The sequence below is a fragment of the Xyrauchen texanus genome, chromosome 40 (genome assembly GCF_025860055.1).
Source record: "Xyrauchen texanus isolate HMW12.3.18 chromosome 40, RBS_HiC_50CHRs, whole genome shotgun sequence".
NCBI lineage: Eukaryota > Metazoa > Chordata > Actinopteri > Cypriniformes > Catostomidae > Xyrauchen > Xyrauchen texanus.
The window spans coordinates 29,359,945-29,382,489 of NC_068315.1; the positions used below are offsets into that span (position 1 = coordinate 29,359,945).

At 37.0% G+C, this 22,545-nt stretch overlaps 1 protein-coding gene across 1 annotated transcript in view; it reads right to left on the minus strand.

Annotated features, from left to right (window-relative positions):
* The window catches only part of pcdh15b (protocadherin-related 15b), a 314,409-nt gene that overhangs the window by 198,161 nt on the left and 93,703 nt on the right, over positions 1-22,545 (minus strand). Inside the window, exons 14-16 of the mRNA XM_052112379.1 lie at positions 21,535-21,667; positions 18,326-18,405; positions 974-1,067 (exon numbers count right to left, since the gene is read on the minus strand). Of these exons, the coding sequence (XP_051968339.1) occupies positions 974-1,067; positions 18,326-18,405; positions 21,535-21,667 (307 nt within the window). The remainder of the gene's footprint in view (positions 1-973; positions 1,068-18,325; positions 18,406-21,534; positions 21,668-22,545) is intronic.

The following is a 22,545-nucleotide window of genomic DNA, read 5'->3' on the forward strand; positions in this document are numbered from 1 at the left end:
TGTAACAGTAGCTTCTTTCTTGCTGAGAAGCCTTTGAGGTTATGTCGATGTAGGACTCATTTACACGTACTGTGGATATAGATACTTATCTATCCATTTAACTTTTCTACCAAACTACATTCATCTCCAGGAGACAGAATATGTCACCTTCCTTTGCAGTATGATGCCTGCGTCGTACCATGGTGTTTAGACTTCCGTATTATTGGTTGATGAACATGGTACCTTCAGACGTTTGGAAATTTCTCCCAAGGATGAACCAGATTTGTGGAGGTCCACAATATTTTTTTCTGAGGTATTTGCTGATTTCTTTTGACTTTTCAAGCTGCTTAAAGGCACAGTTAACTTAGTGTATGTAAACTTCTGATCCATTGGAATTGTGATATAGTCATTTAAAAGTGAAATAATCTGTTTGAAAAATTCCAAAAATTGTTGGAAAAATTACTCGTGTCATGCACAAAGTAGATGTCCTAAATTACTTATGTCAAAACTATAGTTTGCTAATATGAAATCTGTGGAGTCGTTAATTTTTTTTAATGACTACAACCTAAGTGTATGTAAACTTCTGACTTCAACTGTAAGTATATTTGAAATGGACAGTTCACCCAAAAATGAAAATCCTCTCATCATTTACTAACTGTGTATGACTTAATTTCTTTTACAGAACATAAATGAAGATTTTCAGAAGATTACTTCAGCTCTGTAAAAATAATACATACGACTCCAGTGGTCTATATCCTATATCTCCAGAAGCTATTTGAAATGTGTGGTTGAGATACAGATCAACATTTAAGTCTTTTTTATTATGAATGATTATCCTTCCTGTCCAGTTCTGGCCACCATTCACTTGCATTGAATGAACCTACAGAGCTTAAACAGCTCTTTTTAAAATCTTTTTATGACTATCATTTGAACTTGAACTGCAACAGTGTTTGATTTTCAATGCGGAATGACTGAAAAAACAGGCTAGTCTTACCCCATCTGGCTTGCCATCGGAGGCTGTGACGGTTAGCGTGAAGTGATCCGTGACCTCTCTGTCCAGTGTTTGTGCCAGCAACAACAGCCCAGACCTGCAAGCAAAGACCATGTTGAAAACGGAGCCCAAGGTCTAACTGTTTTAAAGGAATAGTTCACCCAAAATTGAAAATGATGTCTTCATTTTCTCACCTACATGTTGTTCCAAACCGTATAAGTATCTTTTTTCTGTGGATCACAAAAGAAATGTTTGGAGTAATGTACTGGTCGCTCTTTTCTTCACAATTTTCATGAATGTGGACTGGATGCGAGAAGGATGCAAAAGGACCATAAAGGTAGTCCTTTTGATTCATGTGCAATACTTCAAGTGTTCGGAAGCCATATGATAGATTTGTGTGACAAACAGACTAAACATTGCTATTAACTGAAAATCCGAGTGATTTTAAAATAGCGGAAGTAGCAATGTGAATGAATCGTACTGAATTGGACCTTTCCAATCCATTCAATGAACCGGTCTTAGCGGTCCTCAAGTTAAGAGCTCACTCCTGGGGAAGATTATCATTGAAAATCAACATAATTTTTGTCTGCATCTCACACAAAGTCACCAAATGACTTCAGAATATTTGGAATACAGTGTACAAATCATATTGACACATGTTGGATACTTTTATTGCACTTTTGCATCCATTTTGAAGCTTGAACTTTTCAGTCCTCATTCACTGTGGTTTTATGGGAAATGATGACCAGTATATTATTCCAATTTCTCCTTTTGTGTTCCTTGAAACAAGTCATTAAGAGATAGGTGTTTGGTACAACATGAGGGTGAGTAAATAACAGACTTAACATGTTTGGATGAACTATCCTTTTAAATTTCCAGCAGTTCTAGAGGGCAATCATGAGTGAAAAGTTGCAAAAGTGTTAAAATTCACATCACATTCAATGGTAAAACACAATTGGAAAATGTCATACGTACAATAAGCCATGGCCAAAATTCAGACAAAGTGAATCATTCTCCATGGAAATTAGTTCATCAAATATAGGTCGGATGGAATTAAATGCTGCTGAATTAAATGGCCCGGCAATATATTCATCATCTGTAAAATTCCTAGCAAGGCTTGTGCCACTTTGAAAGGCTGAGGACATTTTGCATGTGCTCAGGGACGATTAGAATTGCATTAATTGTTGTCAGGCAACAGTAGCCATGAGAGAAATCTTGTGCTCCATTCAGATGAGATGGGACATTAGTGGTCTGGTCACAGTGTTGTAGTACACAATGCATTTGGCCATACATTTGAATTTGTTTACAATGTAGAGCAAATTGAATTGAGAAATCGTGGAAGAGTCAGGGAGCCAAACACCAAATTGTGGGCTGAGAATGTCTGGAGGCCGCACAGGGCTCACGTTAATTTTGAAGTGTGGTACTACATTATATAAAAAATACAAACCTTAAAAGCATTAAAGCTAGCATATATTTAATGGCATTTGATGAATGACATTCATTAAGGATTATTAGTTCACCGTGATGAATGATGCACACAGCTTTTGGGAACTTTGAAGAGTTGTAACTCTTTTAACATCTTTTGGTGGCATATTCTACCAAAAAGGTGCATTTTGGGTACGTTATTATGGTTCGGTGTTGCCATATGGCAACAATGACTTTTCTTTCAAATTCTCACCTTAAGAAAACGTGAAAACCTAATACATAGTTGTAAATAAATCATATGCTTCGAGGGGAGAAACCTGAAGAAGTGCTCCACAAATTGCTCTATTAAACACAATTATGTATGTTTTTTTATTTCATCATTACATATTTCATTAACTGATCAACTTCACCTAATACAGTTACAGAAAATGCTGAAAATATAAATGCTGTCATATGGCAGCGCTGTAACACAATGGAAGCATTGCCATGTTTCCTTATGACAACAATACCACAATGTAATTGCACTAATACATTTTCTCATTGGAATTTTTTAGAGATAGTGGCATAAACTATATCATTGCATTTATTCATTTAGTTGGGAAATGTTTACCATTATATAATTGCATTCATGTATAAATAACTCATCATTTAAAACCCCAATGTTTTGGGGAAAAGGCAAGAAAAGTGCACAGTTAGTTCTTCCAATTGATAACAGTGAGGATGATTTAGGCTTTAGTAACAGTGCAAAATACATTGATAATCGACAAATTACAAGAAAAATAGTTTCTATGTCAGAAAATTAAACAGGAAAAATAAATATGAACAAAACGCCATATGGTTAAAGCCTTTATTTATTTTTTTTATAACTATTAGATATGTCTGATAAACGATTATCTAAAATATATTATATATTACATATTGTACTATTCTGGTCTTTAGAGACCTGGCACTTATATCTATCAAACAAATATGTACAAAATGCACAGATAGTATATTAATAATAACATTTTCAAAATACTTTCCACATTTTTAGAAAATAATCAAATAAATATATTTTGATATATTTTGATGACGTAAATTTCATAACTTAAAGGGACAATGCAATAAATCAGGAATAATCTAGAACAGGATTCCTTATTTTCAAACTGAATCTTCATGAGATGTAACTGGCTGTCAATCACATGTTGACATGACACAAAACACATGTGTGTTCTACATATACGTTACACATACAGTATGTATTTTCTCAGGCACTTATTGAGTCTAAATTGATGCACAACTTACATTGTTTAAGTAGTACACCCAAATGACAATAGTCATATCATACTGTTCATGTGTTACACTTGCTATAGTTTACTTCGACAAATGGCAATGTCAAATGTAAATCATATCAGTCACTGCAACATCAGTGCAACCTTGGGTAAGAAATTGCATGTCCTGTATGTGTGCACGCATATGGAATGCTGATAATTCACCATTGTTGCCAATTCATTGCTGCATTGAAAGTCAACATGATATAATATTTTTTGGATTCACTGCCTGTTTCGCTTGCTAGCCTGCTTAGAATTGCTTATTCCTCTATGTTCATTGTTTATCCTTAATCTTTGCCATATTACTGCGCACATTGGTTTTTCAGCTTTTCTGCTTTTTCAACTGCATGCATTTTACAATGCCTTCCTCTTTTTTTCATTTTTTTCCGCTTGTATACATATCTCGATTCGACTGTGTGCATTTGTTTTCTCCTCTGTGTTACATGCATTATTGTATCAGTCTCAAACCTCTGCTGATCAGGAACTACCACAACAACAACAAATAATTGCGTGAGGGATTCACATCGATCTCAAACCCTCCTGAATCACCACCACAAAACAACAACAAACACATGCGGTAAGTCATGGCATCAGTGATGTGCACTTCATGTTACATGATTCAAATCGTTTCATCCATCAGCAGTGAGGGATTTACCTATGATAAATGTAAGGAATAAGTCAGGCCGACAGAGAAGGTTAAAGAGTTAGAGATACACACCCGAAAACTAGTGGAGGTCACTGAGAACGAGAAGCTGGTAGATACTGTTTCAGTTGCGGGTAGTACAGTGAGCAACACACACTCTTTGGATTCAACTGTAGAGCCACCGGCAAAAGGGCATTTGGGTGATGTCTCGGTGACATTATCGCTCATCAAAGCGAACCACTCTCCTGTTTCTGTTAGGATTTCCAATTGATTCTCCCCACTCAATGAAGCTGATATACATTGCAGTACAACAGTAATGACTTAATTTCTTTACTGATAAAATTTAAATCATCAGAAATAAAATTGGAATTATGCAATTGTCTTCTAAAGCACCTCAGAAAACCGTGTCCCATAAATTTCCTCATGAGATAATTCAATTCTTTGCTATCAAAGATCATAAAGAGCAAACAAAACTTATCGGAAGATCAAAAGCAACAACATGTATGTTAGATCCAATACCAACTAAGCTATTAAAAAGGTGTTCCCTGTAATCTCAGAACCTCTAATATTATTAACTCCTCACTGTCATTAGGACATGCCGCAATACAATTTTAAATGGCAGCTATCAAACCGCTAATTAAAAAGCTACAGCTTGATGGAGAATTGGCTAGTAATAGACCAATTTCAGATCTCCTGTTTATGTCAAAAATACTAACAAGGTAGTGCCTCCCAACTATGTTCATTTCTACAGAGAATGGTACATCTGAATTATTTCTGTCATGATTTAGGCTCTATCACAATGTAGAATACTGCACTTATCAGAGTTACAAAAGACTTGCTCTTATCATCTGAATGTGGCTGTATTTTTCCTTCTAGTGCTTTTAGATCTTAATGCTGCCTTCGACAGCATAGATCATGACATTCTCTTAGATAGCCTTGAGAATTATGTTGGCATTTGTGGACTGGCATTAGCATGGTTTTGGTCATTTTTTTTCTTTTATCAAACTGCTGCCACTTTGTCTGTGTATCAATTTTAGGGCCTCTTTTCTCCTTATATATGCTTTACCTGGGAGACATTATCAGGAATCGTGGAATAAGTTCCCACTGTTATGCAAAAAATTCCCAAATTTACATTTCTTAAAAACCCAATGAAATTTAACAAATCTCCAAATTAGCATATCAATGAAATCAAAGATTGGATGGCCAGAACTTTCCTCCTACTCAATTATGACGAAACATAGGTACTAATTATTGGACCAAAATCCTTAAAAACAAGCTGCTAAACTATAATTTGACTCTCAATGGATGTACTGTGACATCATCTTCAACAGTGAAGAAATTAGGTGTTATATTTGACACAAATCAGTCATTTGAAAATCACATTTCCAATGTTTGAAGAACAGCGTTTCTTCCAACTCAGAAATATTGCTAAGTTACGACACATGGTCATGGTAGCTGGTGCCAAAAAAATTATTCATGTGCTCATGAGCTCAAGACTAGATTATTGTAATGCATTACTGGAAGGATGTCCTTCAAGTTCAATAAATTATCTACAATTAGTTCAAAATGCTGCAGCCAAAGTGCTGACTAGAACCAAGACATATGATTACATTAGCCCCATTTTATCATTGCTACATTGGCTACCTGTTAAATTTCATATTAATTCATTTAATTAAATTTTGTTAACTACCAACAAAGCTTTCAATGGTCTAGCTCCACAGTACTTATGTGACCTTCTATTATGCTATTTTCATCATGTTCATTACGAACGCAACATTATGATCTGTAAATATGAATATTTCTGATTTAATGCTATAAGACATTGGGTCTGTGAATTAAAATGAGCCATTTCTCATCCTAATTTTGTGTTCAGTTTAAAAGGGTTTATTAAGTTATCCAGAAAAGAGCTGTGAAAGTTTTTCTCTTTTTCAGTGTTGTTGCTTTATTAATATTCACTACAATTTTATATGTATGAATCATATGCAATCTAAAGGACTGTGGTTATTTATATAAAAAATATTATATTAGTAGATACCATGTGCCCCCTTTGTTTTTCTTTACATTTTAAAAGCAACATAAAATTAATCTGGATTTATATGCATCAAACGATCATGTCTTGTGCATGCACTCTTTATATGTACAGTACATAGCAAGGTTTAAACATGGATTTACCAAATAAAAAAAATTTTAATTCGCAAATTGCACTGACTGAGAATTTTTTTTAACATTTGGGATATTGACCAGCAGTTATGTGCCACCTTATCCCAAATCATAAATCGAAAGCAACTCTATGCGAGAGCGGAAATCTTTACCAATCAAATGCTCAGTTGTACAATGGAGGCATGAAAGCAGAATGCTGCACCTGCAGATTAGAACACACTGATCTGCAAGATCAAACATGTTTATTGGTTTTGATGCAGGGATTTTTTGTGTGTGTTTGCTGGGATTCAAGGAAAAATACTTTCCCAATATACAGTATTATTAAGCTTATATATTCAATTGAGGGTGCTCTAACATTCGCAACCCCACTGAACAGGGCCTGCATCTAGCTGGCAGCTGCACTGACATGATGGCAAAATGACAAGATAGGTACATTACTTATCTATTCATTTATTATCAAATAGTTGTGTGGCCTACTAGCTCACATTTTGCTGCACTACCATCGCGTAGCAGATCCTCATGCTCTCTGGCATTGTGACACGTATGATTCCAAAAGGACTATTTGCTAATTCTCAGAGTCTCTTCAAATAAAATTTCCTCGTTCTTAACTTTGATTTATACTTTGCATTTATTTAGGCTATACGGTTTACAACTTCACTAAAACAAGCGCTCCATAACCTAAGGCCTATTGCTTATTTCGCAGATTCCCAAATCAGCATATCACAAAGCACATTCTTGGTTGAGCGAGCGGCGTGAGTGAGCGGAATCTTCAAAAAGGCGCCCACTGCTCAGGCGAAATTATCACCACTCTGCTCAATACACCGCTCCGCTCACATGCTCTGTGTTAGAGTTTCATTTTCTGTTAACCCTCTGGGGTCCATGGACATGCCGGTGCATCTTGCTGGATTTTACAACATAAAATACATCATTTTGGAGCATACAGATAAGTGTAAGACATCATTTGAGACTATAAAGGGTCTACTTTTATTTGTGTACTCACAATAACAACAAAACCTTGTGCTTTTGTAAAATAAAGAAATTAAAAAGGGTGCGATTTCAGCAGTTTTTGTGTCAGCGAGCATATTTCTGAAAACACTTCACAAAAATGAACTGAAACTCCGTGAATACTTATCACACAAACATGAAACATATGTCTAAAGAAATCTTAAAACGTCTACTTTTAAATAAAACAATTCAAATTTAAAACAAATATTCTACTGCAATGTAATCTGTATGAAACAAAGCGATGTACAATTTCTCCTGGCTCAGCTAGTTATACCCAATGTGATCACACCCACGGGCAGAGGGCGCTATTCATACGGTAATGTGTTGAGGCAATCAATGCAAATAGCAAACACCCCCGACTGTGCCTTAAAAGAATCAAGTTCATTCACTTTTCTGCGCATTTGGAAGATAGCATTATACACAAGTGAGGAAGCTCCTGGATAGTGATCAAGAGTTAACATTTTCCTCTGAAGAAGAGCAGGACTCTTTGATTGATCCAGCAGAGAATACAATTTCGGATAAGTCATTTAGTTTTACTTACATATTAGTCGACATGCTATTTTATATAAACATGTACATATTTTACTAGTGGGAATGTTTCCAGACTTGCCAGCCAGGATTCAGATTTTGAAATGTGAAATATGACTCCTAATAAGCAATTTTTAGTTACATTTAAATGCTGTTTCGGCTAAAGTAGGCATTTAAATTGTATGCTGTATGATATAAATATGATATGTAATATGATATCAAAATAATATGAATGTTTAGATTATATTTTAACTAGTGTTTATGCTGCCTTGTGCAACAAAGCTTGTGCTTGCAAATATGTGTTCAGGTGTAAATTAGTCAAATGCACTTTAAATATGCCCATATTAGAAAATCAGCATATTATAATGATTTCTGAAGGATCATGTGACACTGAAGTCTGCAGTAATGATGCTGAAAATTCAGCTTTGATCACAAATTGCATTTTACATTATATTAAAAATAGAAAACTGTTCTTTTAAATTGTAAAAAGAGTTCACAATATCACTGTTTTACTGTATTTTGGATCAAATAAATGCAGTCTTGGTGAGCAGAATAGACTTAGTTTTAGACCTACACTACCGTTTAAAATAAGTCTTTATGTAAAGAAAATGTATAGTCAGATTACTTCTTTTAACTTAAAACTTGATTATGATCATTAAGTCACCTTACATTCATTCTCTCTCTGTCACATTCCTCATTGATAGGCCCTTGGGAAGGGTCTTTTGTCTCCTCAGGAGTGAATTACATAAATATTCATGATAGTTCACAACTCCTCGCATATGACCTTTCTAACACTAAAAGTGTCTTACAAAAGTTAAACGACTAAATTATTGTATGAATGAGTGATCAGGATGGTTTTCACATCATTTTGTAGCAAAAACTCTAGGCTACAAGTTCTCAAAAGTATTGTGGACAAATGTTTGGATGTGTTATATGGCCTTATTTCAATGACTTAAAATTTTAGTTTTTTCAAAAACCACGCATAAACGTTATTTTCTCAAAAATACAAATATGTAAACACATGTTGCTCACATATTATTGTAGCCCAGTTTGTGCTGAATACAGTGTTTATCAGACTTTAGCCATTAATATGTTTTTAAGCTACTGAATAAAGCAGAAATGTCAAGGCATGTCAAAACTTCTCCAGGGCCCAAAAGACCCTCAGACCCCAGAGGGTTAAAGCATGATTTTTTGGAAAAGCTTTGAAACAATGTGTTTTAAAAAGTGCTATTCAAATAACAGTGACTTAATTGAATATAGTTCTCTTTTAATAAACAAAAATAGTTGTCTTGTGATAGAAACAAAAAAAACAAAAAAAATTACACTCTTGCATACTATGGGTCTGTAATGAAGACTCAGATGAGGTACGGTCCATGAAAAGCTAGACAAACTTGTAGTCATATACAGGCAGGGGACGTTGAGGGTGGCTTCGACAGAATTCTGTTTTAAAGAAGTGGTCCATAATTTTGTCAGCTAGCACACAAGAGCGTTCTTCTGGGCCGTAACACTTCCAGTCCACAAGGTAGTAGATTTGGTGACCTCTCCGTTTAGAGTCCAGGAGAATATTCTCATGGTAAACCAACTCGCCACCCAGATCCAGAGGAGGTGGAGGTTCGATGGGAGTGGAGCCAGGAGATCGAGATACCGGTTTTAAGCAAGAGACATGGAAAGCGGTAGAAATACGATAGGGAGTTGTAGTCTATAACTAAGTTAAACCGACTGATTTCAGGAGACTTTAGGCTGTCATTAAAGGGTTAAACATTTGACGACTCATGTAAAAAAAAAAACAAGGGAGAATCCTTTTGCTTACCTATGCAACCATAGTGCATATATTCCTAATATCTGGTCAAAAGTTCACCACTCAACATGTTTGAAAGACATGGGAAAATGGTAAGCAGTACATAGTTTCAGAATGTTTCATGCAAAATTTTATTTTAACATGGTTGGCAGTGATTGGATGATGCTGGCCATTCATTTGAATACTGTAATAATTATTTATTTTAATTTCTATTGTAATGTCTGTAAGGTCTCATAAACATGAAAACCAACTCTCCATTAAAGTTAATAAACAAATTGATAACAAAAAATCGGACTTTCTATTGCTTGGTATTATACAGCATGTTACTGTTAATAATCAATACCCCTATGGAAATAATAAATGGGGTATTTACTTCCGGAACCACACTGTTGTGCTCTATTGCGATAATTATCAGCAAGATTTTAGAAAGGCTGCATTACATACAACACTGCCTAAATCAGTGCTTGGAGACATGGAAAGTGGTGGAAATACAATAGGGAGTTGTAGTCGATAACTGACAGGAGTGATCTGAAAAATAATTTTGAATGGAATAATTTTTGCAAGGGAGCCCCAGGCGTAGGTCCTAAGTAGAAAGCCAAACTCTTTGTCCAGATTGTAGGGTAGGGAATGGGCAGTGATGAAGATTAGCTTGGAGCTTTTGACAATGAACTGCCTGTTGGAGATGTACATGTGCAGACTCCCAGACCTGGTTGCTTCTGTGCATCCAATAATCCACTGTTGGGACAGTATGGCTGCTGCGTTGCGAGCTCAGACAAAACACTGCAGTTTATTGTTTGTTTTGTTTACATTTTTTTTTTTTTTGTCTTGGATGTTGTCTGCCTTGTCCAAAAGCGTTTGTTGACAGCAAACGCTTTTGGACATTGGTTCTGCAATTACACACAAAAACTGGACTTCAAATTCCTCAATGCCAACCTGCTGTTTACAAACACGCCAGCGGAGCCCTTTGTCTGGGCTGCCCGGGCGCGGAAACGCAGAAGGAAAAGGGGAAAAAGAGCCGGCGTACTCAGAGACATCATGCAAATCAACCCCCGTTACCCAGTATACTACTGGCAAATGTTCAATTTCTGGACAACAACCTCTGCGAGCTGAGAGCGCGGATCTCTTTCCAACGAGAGACGAGGGATTGCTGCATTATCTGCCTTACAGAAACCTGGTTGATTCCAGACTCGGCCATCGAACCGGCAGGTTTCTCCGTGCACTGAGCGGACAGAGCGAAAGACCTCTCAGGTAAAAGCAGAGGTGGTGGTGTATGTTGTATGATCAACAAATCATGGTGTGATCAGAGGAACGTACATTTCATCAAGTCTTTCTGCTCTCCTGATCTGGAATATCTCATGCTTCTATATCGACCATTCTGGCTACCGAGGGAATTCAGAGCGGTCATTATCGCTGCCATGTACATCCTCCCACAAGCTGACACAGACCGGGCACTCAAGGAAATGTATGGGAGCATAAATGAGCAGGGAACCGCGCACCCTGAGGCCACGTTCATTGTTACTGGGGACTTCAACAAAGCCAATTTTAAAACAATAGCACCATAATACCACCAACACATAACTTCAACACATGAGGGGACCGGGTTTTGGACCATTGCTATTCTTCTTTCCGGGATGGCTACAAATCCCTCCCCCGCCCACCATTTGGCAAATCAGACCACTCTTCCGTTCTGCTTCTGCCCGCTTACAGGCAGAAACTGAAACAGGAAGCACCCACCCTCAGAACAATCCAGTGCTGGTCGGACCAATCAGACTCTGCACTACAAGACTGTTTTGATCACGCAGACAGGGAGATGTTCCGGTCCGCCTCTGATGACGACAGCGAGGTTTACGCTGATAGCGTAACGTGTTCCATCAGGAAGTGCATAGAGGACGTTGTGCCAACCAAAACAATACGGATCTTCCCCAACCAGAAACCATGGGTTAACGGCGATGTTCGCACGGCACTTAATGCGCGGACATCCGCTTTTAATTCCGGGAACGCATAGGAGCATAAACAAGCCAGTTATGCCCTGCGTAACATTATTATCAGGGCAGCCAAACGCCAGTACAGGAACACAATTGAAGGACAGTTCAACACCACCGACTCTGGAAGTATGTGGCAAGGAATTAACATCATCAGACTACAATGTGAATAAAAACTCCGCCGTGAACACCGCTGTCTCTCTCCCGGATGAACTTAATCAATTTTATGCTTGTTTCAAGGACAATAACACCGCACTCGCAGAGAGAGCACTCGCGGCCAACTCTACAGAGGTTGTTCACTCTCCGTCTCTGTTACGGATGAAACACGATCCTTCCGACGAGGTAAGATTCCCTTCCTCCATATAAACATATAAAACAGGCGGTGTGTAAAAAGCTCGGAGGATAATCAGAGACTCCAGCCACCCGAGTCATGGGCTGCTCTCACTGCTACCATCAGGCAGGCATGCAGCATCAGCACCCGCACCAGCCATCTACATGACAGATCTCTCACGATCAATATATCAGCACTGCACTTTATTAATCTATTATCTCACACTGTACTGTCATAATTATATTCTCCTCAATACAACTACTGAATACATATTTTTTATATACTCTTTATTTATTGTTTTATTGTATGTGTATTCTATATTGTGTGTATTGTTTACTGTACATTGTATATTATTATTGTGTTGTGTAATTATGTGTACATTTGATATGTAAATTGTGTTGTGTAAATATGTTGTTTATTGTAATTGGTGTATGTCTCGTCGCTGTCATGACTGCTATGTTGCTCGGAACTGCACACAAGACTTTCATCTACTGTTGCACTTGTGTACATGGTAGTGTGACAATAAAGTGATTTGATTTGGTTACACACTGATTCAGAAGATCACGGAACAGCTCATTCATGAAAGCCGGAAACACTGAAGGGGTATTGGCTAGTCCATACGGTATGACCCTGTATTCATCATGACCAGTGGTTGTGAGGAAAGCAGTATTCCATGCATCTCCCTCTTTGATAAGAATGAGGTTTTAAGCATGTCTCAAATCCAGTTTGGTGAAGATGCAAGCCTCACTGAGCTGTTCTAAGGCTGTAGGTACTAGAGGAAGAGGATATGGGAATTTAACGGTGATTGCATTGAGGCCCCAATAGTCGATACAAGGTCAGAGACCACCATCCATCTTTTCAACGATGAAGAATCCAGTTGGGAGATGTAGACGGTTGAATAAACCCCATCTGAAGAGCCTCTTCTACATAGGCATCCATGGCCTTTGATTCAGGCAGGGAAAGTGGGTATACCCGGCTTTTAGGTGGCTGTGTACCTGGAAGGAGTTCGATGGAACAATCACAGGAGCGATGGGGGGGGTTTTTGGAAGAGGGGATTCTGCTCTTGAGGTTGTACCTTAGTCGACAGTAGATTAACTGGTTTAATATGTTAGATGCATTCAGAAAGGCAGTTCAAACACCACTTGATTATCTCCCCGTCAGGCCAGGAAATGCTAGGGTTGTGTTTTGCAAGCCAAGGATATATGATGAACAGGTGTGTGTGATCATGAAGAGAGTGCTGCTGGGATTTGTAGTTCAGTGAGCTGGAGAAGAGTATCTTGTAACGGAGCAAGGGGGACAGGAACAGCTGATGTCGTGACAGGGTCTCTAATAACCCAATACACTTTTGGTACTTAAACCAGATTTATTTTTTTGTGTGTGTTACACTATTTTTAAGAGATAAGTTGAGGAATAATAAAGTGGTGTGGGCACAACTCCAAAAACGGATGAGGTAAAGAGGTCTCTAAAGACCAGAGACCACATTTGTAGTACACAAGACAATTTTTTATTTTTTTTATTCTGAATGGGAGCGTGAGCTGAACTTGAAATTCACTGGCTATGTTTTCAGTTGAAAACATAATTTTTATACTTGCTAAGTATTTCATAAATTACAAAGTATGCTAATAAATAGCATTTTTTGAAAGTCTCGGTTTTCAGTGGAGGAAAATGCAGTTGTAGTGCGAATGAAAAGTATAAATGTATAAAACTCCATCTGTTCTTGACTTAAAATGTAGTGTGGATGTGGTCTCAGAGTAAAGTTATAAAACAAGGATTTCTTAAATAACAGTAAATATGGCACACTTGTTTAACATTTACAGTGTCTCATTACTGAATTTGTTGTTATTCCCAAACTTAACTGAAAATCATAGACAAATACAAAGTATTTCATGTTTGCAAAGATGTGGACTCAGCCCCAGATGGTATGCCAAGATGAAATTGTGTTTACGTTTCCGGATGAAAAAAAAAATGAGGGCTTTTGAGGAAGATACGTTTTCCAGATCAGTGGGATCAAAGCTTTGAAAGATACTCAGAGTGTTGTTTGAGATGCATAGTAGTAAGTAAACTAAATCTTTATAAACAGAATTATACTCTATATTCCACTTTGTTATCGAGCTGTCTGTGAAAGTCAACACACAATTCTGAAAATATCTGTGAAGCTTTCTGTACAGCCAGTTCTGTACTATTTTAGTAAAACCCACTACTAAATGCCATAAAAACACAAAGAAAGCTTTGCAGTATTGCTTTGCAGGCTCATCAGCAACCTTCTCCTGTCTGTCTTGGTGGTTCTTGGCCAGATTAAGATGCAAAGTGGACTTTATGCATATGGTCAAAAACTGTGTTTGTGAGTCTAGCAATCAGGCAAACATCCACAACAATCCTGTCTTAACATAATATGCCCCCTGCAAACATTGGAGATCCTGTGGGATATATGAATCCCGTAGCAGACAGTCATGTGTTCTCCAAATGAAATAAAGAAATGCAAAGCGGCATCTTCAAGGCTCCGGAGGACCTCATGTGTATTCATCACACATTCACAGGAGAGCAGCGTCTGTACACGTCAAATAGCATGCATGCAACCTGAATCATTCCCCCTATTGAATAATCTCAACTGTAATGATAATTGCAGAAAATAAAGTTATGATTGTTATTATAAGCAGCAGCTGCAAACATAATCCATGCCAGACCGAGACGATAATGGAAATGTCATTTATATCTGGGGTTTCAGAATAACTGAAAGGGAATCAGTGGATGGAATATATATATATATATATATATATATATATATATATATATATATTGCTTGTTGATTCACAAATGCCATGTTAAAGAGGCAATTTAATGAGGGATCAAATGTCCTTTGATCTTTTGAGATAAAAGATTTTGTTGTAGGACGAAAACATACTGTTGCTTTCATAACTCAAAATGTATTGAAACTAAGCTGCAAATGACCTGATCTTAAGACAAGTGTGAGACTTTTGATTGCACACTTTGGTATCTTGGCAAATCTGAGCACAATCTGAGACATTATTGAGATCTCTTCTGAAAAGTGAGATTATGGGGTATTTTTATTAGGAGAAAAAAAACTTAAAAACTCAATTAGCTCCTTTTTAATCTCAGTGCCATCAAGGAGAATCGACTGAAATAAATAAAATATCTTATTTGTGATTTTCTTTCTAATTGATTGCGATTGATTGATGAATTGAGAAGTAGAGAGAATATTGAAAATCTGTTGAAAATTCTTACATAATGCCATTTTTAAATTACATTTTGTTTACTATATGAAAGGATAGCCCCACACTTTCTGCCTCCATGAATTACTTTTTTTTTTTTTTACATACATATACTTTATATTATCATATTACCCTCCAGCCACACTTTCCTAGCCTCCACAGTTACACAGTCCCATCTAACAGATAGCTCTATTTGAAACTCTGTTGGGAGCAGAAGGCATTGTGGAAAAGAGCAGAGGAGGGGAAGGGGGGCGTAACTGTGTGAAACGAGCACAGATAGTCCAGGAACTGTAGCCACATTTGTCCAGTTGATCATTAGTTTTTTTTTTTGCAGGGACAGTAACCGCTCATTAAAATTGCATGCTTTTTTTTGCATATCTTGCCTTGAGAACTCAAGAATTGGATCAGAAGTGTTGCTTTGGGCAATGACTGAAATGCCCTAGAGTTAGAGACAGACCTCTAATGTTGTTTACTTGCTTTACTGAATGTTGAATAAAATAAAACATTCCTAAAGTTTCGCTCTAAAAACATTTAAGTGATATTTTGCCTCCACCACAAACCAAAGCTGAAAAAGTCCATTGGGAAAACGTGTTAAGCTGCTTTTGAAATAGAGGAATACACACACACACACACACACACACACACACACACACACACACACACACACACACACACATATATATATATATACACACACAGAGAGAGAGAGAGAAAGAGAGAATACACCCCCTCTGAAACGTAACAAATTCAGCTCATTCTCTTTACAAATAAAACACTGATTAGCAAATTATTCTTTTGAATCATCACACTCAAATAGACAGTTGGTTAAAGTGTTACTTATACCATTGAATCATGCTCAGACTCAATGCAGACAACAAATGGACCACATGAGAGAACGGTCAAGTAAATGAAGAAAGAAAATGATTTAATTGCACAAAAGAAGACAAGGGTTCAAGAGTATTAGCAAAACACTGTTACCGGGTCAAAACACAGTAGGAAAAGTGACACAGAAATTCAAAACGGATGGACATATGACCAGATTAGTGAAATGTTGCACATGCCTCAGAGCTGGCAAAAGCTGTGGGAAGCCAAAGTTACTTCTTCAAGACACACTGTGCTTACTGACTTTCTAAGTACTAAAACATTGCACAACTGAATTTACTCATGGGTGTTCTCATTTTTGCAACCCTCTACTTAAGCAAATCCACTTCATTTAATTATTTTAAAGATAGATAACATATCTTTCAATTTTGTTACCAAGCATATAATACATTTCATTTTTGTCATCTTGTTCTGTGTATATACGTACCGTTTTATATATATATACACAGTAGAACTCAGAAGTTTAGATACACCTCAGCCAAATACATTTAAATTCAACTCCTGACATTTAATCGTAGAAAACATTCCCTGTCTTAGGTCAGTTAGGATCAATACTTTAATAATGTGAAATGTCAGAATAATAGTAGAGAGAATTATTTCAGCTTTTATTCCTTTCATCACATTCCCAGTGGGTCAGAAGTTTAAATACACTTTGTTAGTATTTGGTAATTGCCTTTAAATTGTTTAACTTGGGTCAAATGTTTTGGGTAGCCTTCCTCAAGCTTCTCACAATACGTTGCTGGAATTTTGGCCCATTCCTCCAGACAGAACTGGTGTCAGGTTAGTAGGCCTCCTTGCTCACACATACTTTTTCAGTTCTAGGCTTTGTGATGGCTACTGAATTGCTACTTTGACTTTGTTGTCCTTAAGCCATTTTGCCACAACTTTGGAGGTATGCTTGGGGTCATTGTCCATTTGGAAGACCCATTTGTGGCGAGCTTTAACACTCTGGCTGATGTCTTGAGATGTTGCTTCAATATATCCACAACATTTTCCTTCCTCATGATGCCATCTATTTTGTGAAGTGCATCAGTTCCTCCTGCAGCAAAGCACCCCCACAACATGATGCTGAGTGGTATAATGGCCATGTGGTCCCATGGTGTTTATACTTGCATACTATTGGTTTATGAACGTGGTACCTTCAGGCATTTGAAAGTCTCTCCCAAGGATGAACAAGCCATGTGGAGGTCCACAATTTTTTTCTGAGGTCTTGGCTGATTTATTTAGATTTTTCCATGATGTCAAGCAGAGAGGCACTGAGTTTGAAGGTAGGCCTTAAAATACATCCTCAGGTACACCTACAATTCAGCACACCTCCTATCAGAAACTAATTGGCTAACTGTCTAAAGGCTTGATATAATTTTCTGGAATTTTCCAAGCTGCTTCAAGGCACAGGTAACTTCGTGTACAGTATGTAAACTTTTGACCACTAGAATTGTAAAATAGTCAATTAAAAGTAAAACATTTTTGGCTGAATCTTTCCTTTAATGAACCCACTAATAAACCCTTAACAAATGGAATATTAATGTGTTACCATTTCTCACTCACACATATACAGTGGGGTCCAAATTGAAAACTGTTTTCATACCAACTATTATTGTCAGCGTAACAATTTAAGCGAAAAGCTGAACTGGAAAAAAAACAAACAAAAAAAAGATTAGAATGAATTTCTACCTCATTACATTTGGTATGCCACCCCTTGGTATATTAGGTATGCAAGGAAAACTGACCTTTTTTGTACACAGAGGCTAACATGGTTGAAGCTGCATATTTACTTAGATATGATTAGTGACCTAGAAATAATAGAGAATATTAAATATTTCTTCTTCATTGATTGCCATTACTTTTCTTTTAAAAAATTCTGTTTATTTCTTGGTTTAATTGAAAAAGCAAATAATCTCCATTTTCAGATTTTTGGACTGCACTGCATATACAGAGGGGAAAAAAGCAAAATAAAGACAATATCTGTGTCTACATCACAATTAAAACATCTCAGTCAAACACAAAATTGTATGGATTTTTGAAGAGCAGCTGTGCACTTGCTGTTCAAACTGAGCTTACTTTTGGGAGACTTCAAAGATGTTGTCTGGATCTCCGCTCAGGATGGAGTATGTGATGGGATCTCTTTCACGGTCTGTTGCCTGCAAATGACAGACAGCATTTTTGTGTTACACTAATTCAATTACATTCAGACATACTCCGCTTGACGCTCCTCCAGCCTCAAATCTTTCATCAAATCAGGAAATCTCAGACAGCAAAACACAAAATATATATTTACTTTGTCTGAACTTTGGACAGTAATAAATCCTAGCATGCAAAGACACTTCAGTGCTTATACTGGTAACACAGAAGAATAAGTGATTCTCTAGTCATTTACTCGCCCTCATGCATCCCAGATGTGTGACTTTCATTCTTCTGCAGAACACATATGAGGATTTCATGCAATGCAAGTGAATGGTGACCAGATCTCTGAAGGTCCAAATATCATATAAATATCATAGTAGCCAAATGTCTCCAGTGGTTTAATCCATGTCTTCTGAAGCAATCCAGTTGGTTTAGGGTGAGAACAGACCAAAATGTAAATCTTGACAGCAGTCTCCTTGGAAATCATGATTTCAACATAGATTAAACCACCGGAGTTGTATGGATGACTTTTTTGCAGACTTTTTGTGTTTTGTTTTTTTTGACCTTCAAAGTTCTGGCCACCATTCACTTGCATTGTATAGACCTACAGAGCTGAAATATTTTTCAAAAACTCTTCATGTGAGTTAAGCAAAAGAAAATCATACACATCTGGGATGGCATGAGGTTTAGTAAATGAAGAGAGATTTTTTATTTTTATGAGAACTATCCATTTAAATCAATGTCCTTACTTTCAGTGCACAAATTGTCAATTTAAAGGACACTTATGGAGGGGTGTAAAAAGTACTCAGAAAGTATACTTGAGTTACATTATGGATACTGGCTGAAAATGTAACTCAATTAAAAGTCCAAGTATCTAGCCAAAAGCATTCTTGAGTTGAAGTAATAAAAGTATTCACATTAAATCGTATTTAAGTTGTGAGTGGAGATTGTGTGACAGAGGATGTTGCATTCACAACATGGTCAAATAATCATGTTACAATAACTAAAAGTTTGCAAAATAATTTTTATGTGGCCTATTCTATTGAACAGCACGTAATACAGCAATTTCCTGATGGAGTGAACACTAGAGGCGCTAAAACAACAATGACATTTATCCCTTTCACTCAAATCACATGTAAAACGGCAGATTATCAGTTCATAAACACTTACTTGTTCTGTTCTTCACACAGTGCTATCTTATGACATATAAACCCTTTTACTATAGCACATGACTCATTTCAACGTTTGCATTTCATAACCAACTACATTTACAAGCTTGTTTAAGTGTAATCAAATTGCATGGAAGCTCAACTGATAGTGTTGAATATGCGATACAAAGGACTGGGATATGAGTCATGACTAATTTTTCAGCTCACATTTGCTTTTTATGACACTATCAGTTTAAGGTTTAGGGTAGGGAGGAAGGTTTTGGTCATTTAAATCCTGATAGAACATTAACCTTAAAAACCTCATCTGTTAGAGAGAACGTTTCACTCGCATTTCACGCCACACAGTGGACACTCGCCCTGAGACGTGTAATGAATCACATAAATGAATGAATGAATGAATGAATGAATGAATCACATAAAAAAGCATCACACGTTTTGCAAAAACATGGCCACAGTCACGCAATGTTTGTTGCATGGGAGAAGGCATTCACAAATGTCAGTGATGATGTCAGAGCTTAACAATATAAATAATAGTTTAATGAAGAAATAAACCAAAAGAGACAAACACACACACACACACACACACACACACGACGGTCTGCTGCCCATAAACATTCTCTCTCTCTCTGTCGCACCATCGTCTGCAGTCGGCCTTTATCCCTCTCTAAGGCTTGATTAGCCTAAGGGACCGGGTGTGTAAAATCATGACCCAGCCCCGCCGTCCGCCCTGTCACAAATTAAAAATAATCTTTGAAGAAAGTTAGTTGTGTTGTTGGATTTGTGAACTGTTTTCTGAGGTTTGCTACAAACCTTGCTGTTGAGCAGATGGATGAATTCAATAAAATTCATAATTAATATTGACAAAAATTCCTTTTATTTTATAATCATTATTAACATCATTATTGCTGGTTTTATAGTTATTATTATAATGAATAGTTGCCTAACAATAACAATAAAAATTCAGCAAAAATGGAGTATGATACATTTTGACTTCATAACTGTCTAATCTGTAGCAGTAACAGGCGTTTCGAATAAAGTTTAGGACAAAACCATCAGTGTTTCTCACTTCTTGCTCATAGTTTTGAATGAATACATCACATTCTTTTGAATGGTCACATACGGTCTTAATAGCACAAATATTTAAATGTATCCAAATCTAAAATCAGATATGAAATTCCACCTCTGCAGATGGTCAGAACTCCATACAGTCGCCGCGCGACACTTCATTTGAAATGACTGATGACCTTTGTCTGTCGTTTGTCAGATGTAGAGAAAAGGCGACTTCAGTCCAGTAAGACGAAATAAAATTATCTGCAAAAATGTAGTGAGTACTTTTCAAGTTTAAATAAAATTGTAAGGAATAAAAAAGTATTGTTTTTGTAAATGTAATTAAGTAAAAGTACAAGTATTATTTTTTAAATTGCATTCGAGTAAAGTACAACCCCCCCCCCCCAAAAAAAAAAATACTTAAGTATAATACTTAAGTATTTTTACTCAATTACATAACACCCCTAGACTTATAAAATGTGCTTTATTCACAAAAATCAAAAAACTCTTTGCTAGTTGCAATTAATGTTGTGCTGGATCACAATCCAAGGAAAGCAGATCATAAACAGTTTAAAGCTGAAGAATGTTAAAATACTTTCTCTTAACCCTGCTTGATTTGCAGAGACAATTAAAATGAGCCATTCATAGGCTGATTTCTTTGAAAACCACGTGTAAATCAACATTCACAAAGTAAAAATATAGCCGACACAGTGACACGATTGAACGTGATACGTGTAATTACTTTGGGGTGAACCTGGATGCTAAATCAATGCAAACAGCATGTGCAAATAAACAATGCTATAAGTGTGTGCAGTTTATTAGGGAATTCATAAGTGAATTCCCCCTTTTTGTTCAAACATTATAGAGATCCTAATTTGAACAGTGCAAGGTGCTGAAACTCAGGTGGTGTCGAGAGGACGGGTAAGTCACCTGTATGTTGAGCAGTGTGGCTCCAGTCCTCATAGCTTCACTGATCTCCAGGCTGTATATGAGCTGAGGGAAACGGGGAGGACTCTGGTTGTTGGGTGGCAGGATCTCAATATAAACTGTTGTGATGGAACTTCTGAGAAAACAGGCACAGTATAAACATTTAGAAACATAACATTTCTGTGACTCTAATATAGTACATATAATGCATCATTTAACCAGCCAAAGCCGGTTTATTGTCTTAGCAGGTTAAAGCCAGTCTTAGTTGGTTTTCAGCAGGTATCCAGTTGGTTTAGATGTTTTCAGCTGGTTTCACTGTCTGAAAAGCTGAAAACTTCCCAAAACCCTATAAAACAAGCCAATAGACCAGCTTAGACTGGATTAAGCTGTTGTTTTTTTTTTTTCATCAGGGGACTTGAAGGGCACTGTTTTCTTGACTGTGTAAAGCACAACACAACACACAGAGCCAATTTCTCCAGAGCGCTAATTCTTAGTGTCTTAGTCTCTTGTTTGTGCTATCTATGGGTGCATGTATCTATGGGTGTATGCGCGCAAACTGTGGGTGTATTGAATGTTAATGTAGTGGCGCCAAGTGCAATTTGCTATTTGGACTTAGACGTTTGAAAAGCATGTCTAATCTCAACGCAAAGTCAAAATCAGTTCCTGCATTTGAAGTTATGAGATTCCACCAGCAGGTGGTAATACAGTTCATGTCCAAACTCTGAAAATATAGTGGAAATGATGTCCCTGACAAACACTGTTGTAGCGGTTTTATTAGGGGTCATGCCCTGCCACGAAACTTTGTATATGTCATTAGGACCATGCTCTGAAGATGCCTGAGGAGTTTGTGTCCGGCACCACCTAGTGGTGGAAATTTTATTATTATTTGTTTGTTTTTTAATTTGTGAGCTTCTAACTTTTAGTGGCATTGGTCTATTTTCACAGGACTGGTCTCGATAAGTTTGGGAGGACTTTGCCAAGCACCACGATACAATATTTGCTATGATTCACCTA